The sequence below is a fragment of the Plasmodium gaboni genome, chromosome 9, assembly GCF_001602025.1.
Source record: "Plasmodium gaboni strain SY75 chromosome 9, whole genome shotgun sequence".
In the NCBI taxonomy this organism is placed as follows: domain Eukaryota; phylum Apicomplexa; class Aconoidasida; order Haemosporida; family Plasmodiidae; genus Plasmodium; species Plasmodium gaboni.
In genome coordinates, this window is record NC_031489.1 from 843,875 (window position 1) to 847,087 (window position 3,213).

The 3,213-nt window shown below is 19.4% G+C and overlaps 2 protein-coding genes across 2 annotated transcripts in view; one reads left to right on the forward strand and one right to left on the reverse strand.

Annotated features, from left to right (window-relative positions):
• On the forward strand, nucleotides 1–790 carry PGSY75_0924400 (hypothetical protein; the record flags this gene model as incomplete). Its single annotated transcript, XM_018785651.1, has 1 exon — nucleotides 1–790. A coding segment is annotated over one exon (790 nt), but the record flags the coding sequence as incomplete, so codon positions are not given.
• A 393-nt stretch (nucleotides 791–1,183) lies between these two features.
• Nucleotides 1,184–3,213, reverse strand: part of PGSY75_0924500 (putative membrane protein) — a gene marked incomplete at both ends in the record, with an annotated part of 4,278 nt that continues 2,248 nt past the window's right edge. Inside the window, 3 exons of the mRNA XM_018785652.1 lie at nucleotides 1,184–1,209; nucleotides 1,364–1,798; nucleotides 1,948–3,213. The exon at nucleotides 1,948–3,213 is cut by the window's right edge and continues 746 nt beyond it. Coding sequence (XP_018641993.1) covers nucleotides 1,184–1,209; nucleotides 1,364–1,798; nucleotides 1,948–3,213 — 1,727 coding nt within the window. The remainder of the gene's footprint in view (nucleotides 1,210–1,363; nucleotides 1,799–1,947) is intronic.

Consider the following 3,213-nt stretch of genomic DNA (forward strand, 5'->3'; position numbering starts at 1 on the left):
TAATATAAATAATATACATAATATAAATAATAACAACATAATTTATAATAACAATCAGCATCATTTTAACCATGAGAATAATATTCATTATAATCATCACATTCATAATAATGATGCTAGAGGCAACAGGATCCCCTTTCAAAATAGTATTTCAGAAGAAAAAGATATAAATAATACAGCTCTTCATAACTCTTTAAACGTAAAAAGAATTATAAAAGATTATAATAGCATGCATAATAGAAATTATGAAGGAGAAAATATATTTGAAAATATGTCTAACAGGAACATGAATAATAACAATCAGGATATAACGGACACTCGTGATAATGATAGAAGAAAAAATAACAACAATAATAATAACAATAATAATAATAATAATAATAATAATAATAATAATAATAACAATAATAATTATTATTATTATAATAATTTATGTAAATCCTATAATGTGGATAAGACAAATAATGAAGACATCATAAATAATAACCAGCATATGTTTTATTCAATGAAGAGTAGATCATCTTGTGATTTATTAAACAAGACACCCACACAAAATGAAATAAGAGAAGGGAATTATAAAAAAGAAAGAATTTATTCTGAGAAACCTTTAGATATTATGAACTCAAACGAACTTGAAAAAAAAGATAAGGACAGGGATATACAATGTTATAATAATGGACATGAAGAAGAAGGATTAATATCTTCATCCTCTCCTTATAGTTATGATAATACAAATGAAGATGATGTAAATGTTCAACTAGCTATTATCAACAGTTTGATTGATATGTAAAAATGGGAAGCACATATATAAATATATATATATGAACATTAAATAAGAAAAAATATAAAATGCATTTTAAAAGTAGAGAAAAAAGAAAAAAAAAAATAATTTTTTTCTTTAAATATCAAATTAATTAATTATTTTTAGTCATAATAATTAATTTGAAAATGTATAGTTATATGGTCAAAAAAATATATATATATTATGTATATTTTTTTTTTTTTTTTTTTTTTTTTTTTTCATGCCATATAAAAACATATAAACAATTGAACAAATATAAATTATCGTGCAGAGTTTGAACAAAAAAAGTAAAGCATATATAATATAAATATATATATATATATTTATATGTTGATATATTTTTTTTTATTTATGTGTTATTCCTTTTGAAGGAGTCCCCATTCAAATAAAATTTGGTATCATGTTGCCTGTTTAAAAAAAAAAAAAAAAGTGAATGCGGGAAATAATTTAATTAAACAAATAAATATATGCATATACATAAAAGTAGACATATATATATATATATATATATATACACATATTTTTTAATTTTTATTGTTTTACTTTCTGAGGAGAAGAATCCCTCTTCTGAATAATATTTTAATATATCTGTGCAGGTGGTATATGGTGAATTATTATCTGGTACGAGTGGTATTTCATTATACATAGAAATTAGAATATTTTTAAAAACATATAATATTTCAATTTTTCTAAGAATAATATATCTTAATATTTGTGCATGTATTGCATATATAATATATAAAAGTATATGTAGAATGAAAAGACCTATAATGAAATAATTTGTTTGTGTCATTAATATTTGTATGGTCTTAAATAATATGAGTAGAAAAATATTTAACCAGGTATAACTATTAATATTATCTATCAATATAATATTATTTAATATATTCTGACCAAATAAAAGCATATTCAAATTTATAGGGGCATAGCAATATTTGCATAGTAAAAATAAAATATACACACTGACAGAATATTTAAGTTCCTTATCCCCAGAGTCTAAAATAAAAAAAAATATATAAATATAATATAACATATATATTACACACACACACACATATATATATATATATATATATATATATATATATATTTATTTATTTATTTATTTACGTATTTTTTTTTTTTTTGTTTTATCAATTTCTTACTTGCGTGCGAATTTCTGTAGTAGTATATATGCTTTATATTAAAAATGATACGCATAAAAAGAGGAAAGTGTTTTATGAATGATATAAAATAATGGATATTAAAGAATAGAAGAAAGAAATATTCAAAGTGATAATTTAGCTTTCTTATATTAAGACGATAATATATATAATCTCTATTATATATATTACCATTGAATGTATAAAAAAATAAAATGAATTGTTTCAATGAAAAATAGAAAGATAAATGTGCTATAGTATTAAATATAGCAACAAATAAAATATCTAGAAAAGTAGAGGTTTGTATAAATAATAAAAAATAGATAAAGAAATATATTATTGATATATATAAATATATTTTATCTATTAAAAATATTTCATTCCATTTTGAATTAAACATATTATGTGAAATATCCATATTTATATATCCTTTCAACTTATTATTATTACTACTATATATATATGTATTATTATCATTATGATCTTCTACATATCTATTTATATATTTTATATCTATAGAATTATTTGGTAAGGGTATATTTGAATATTTATAAAGATTAAAACTCTGTGGAAATCTTAAATTATTTTCAACAAGGTTCTTTTTTATAGGTATGTCATGTATATATATAACATCTTTATTTTTTATAAACATATGACTTCTTAATAATATAAAAATAAATAAAAATGTTATCCCGATTTTTATTATATAATCTAGTAATATTACTAACATAAATCTAAAATTTTTTATATATGAAAAAATTAATTTATCATCAAAATATACAAAATTTACAGTATTCCAACCTTTAAATAAAAAACTATATAAAGCTAATAAATGATCTCGTAATTGAAAATGATATATAGGAATATCTCTTTTATATTTTAATTTATAAATCAATCTTAAAAAATTCCTTCTTTTTCTTCTCATACGAAATTTATCTTTCCAAGAAGGTTTCAATTTCTCTTTACTTCTCACTATTGATTTTGTTGTTTCTGATTTTATTTTATTTTTTATATTATTACCTTTACAACAATTCTTTTCACTTTTTTTATTTATATGATTCTCTTTATGATCATTATTATGTGTAACATTATTTTCATTTATATTATTATCTATTATTAGATGTTTATCTTTTTTAGTATCCATAGGATGCACATTCATAATTTCGATATCATCATGTTCTTCATTTGGGTTAGCATCATCATTATCATCATTATTATCATCATCATTATTATCATCATCATTATTATTATCATTAATATATCTTTCTA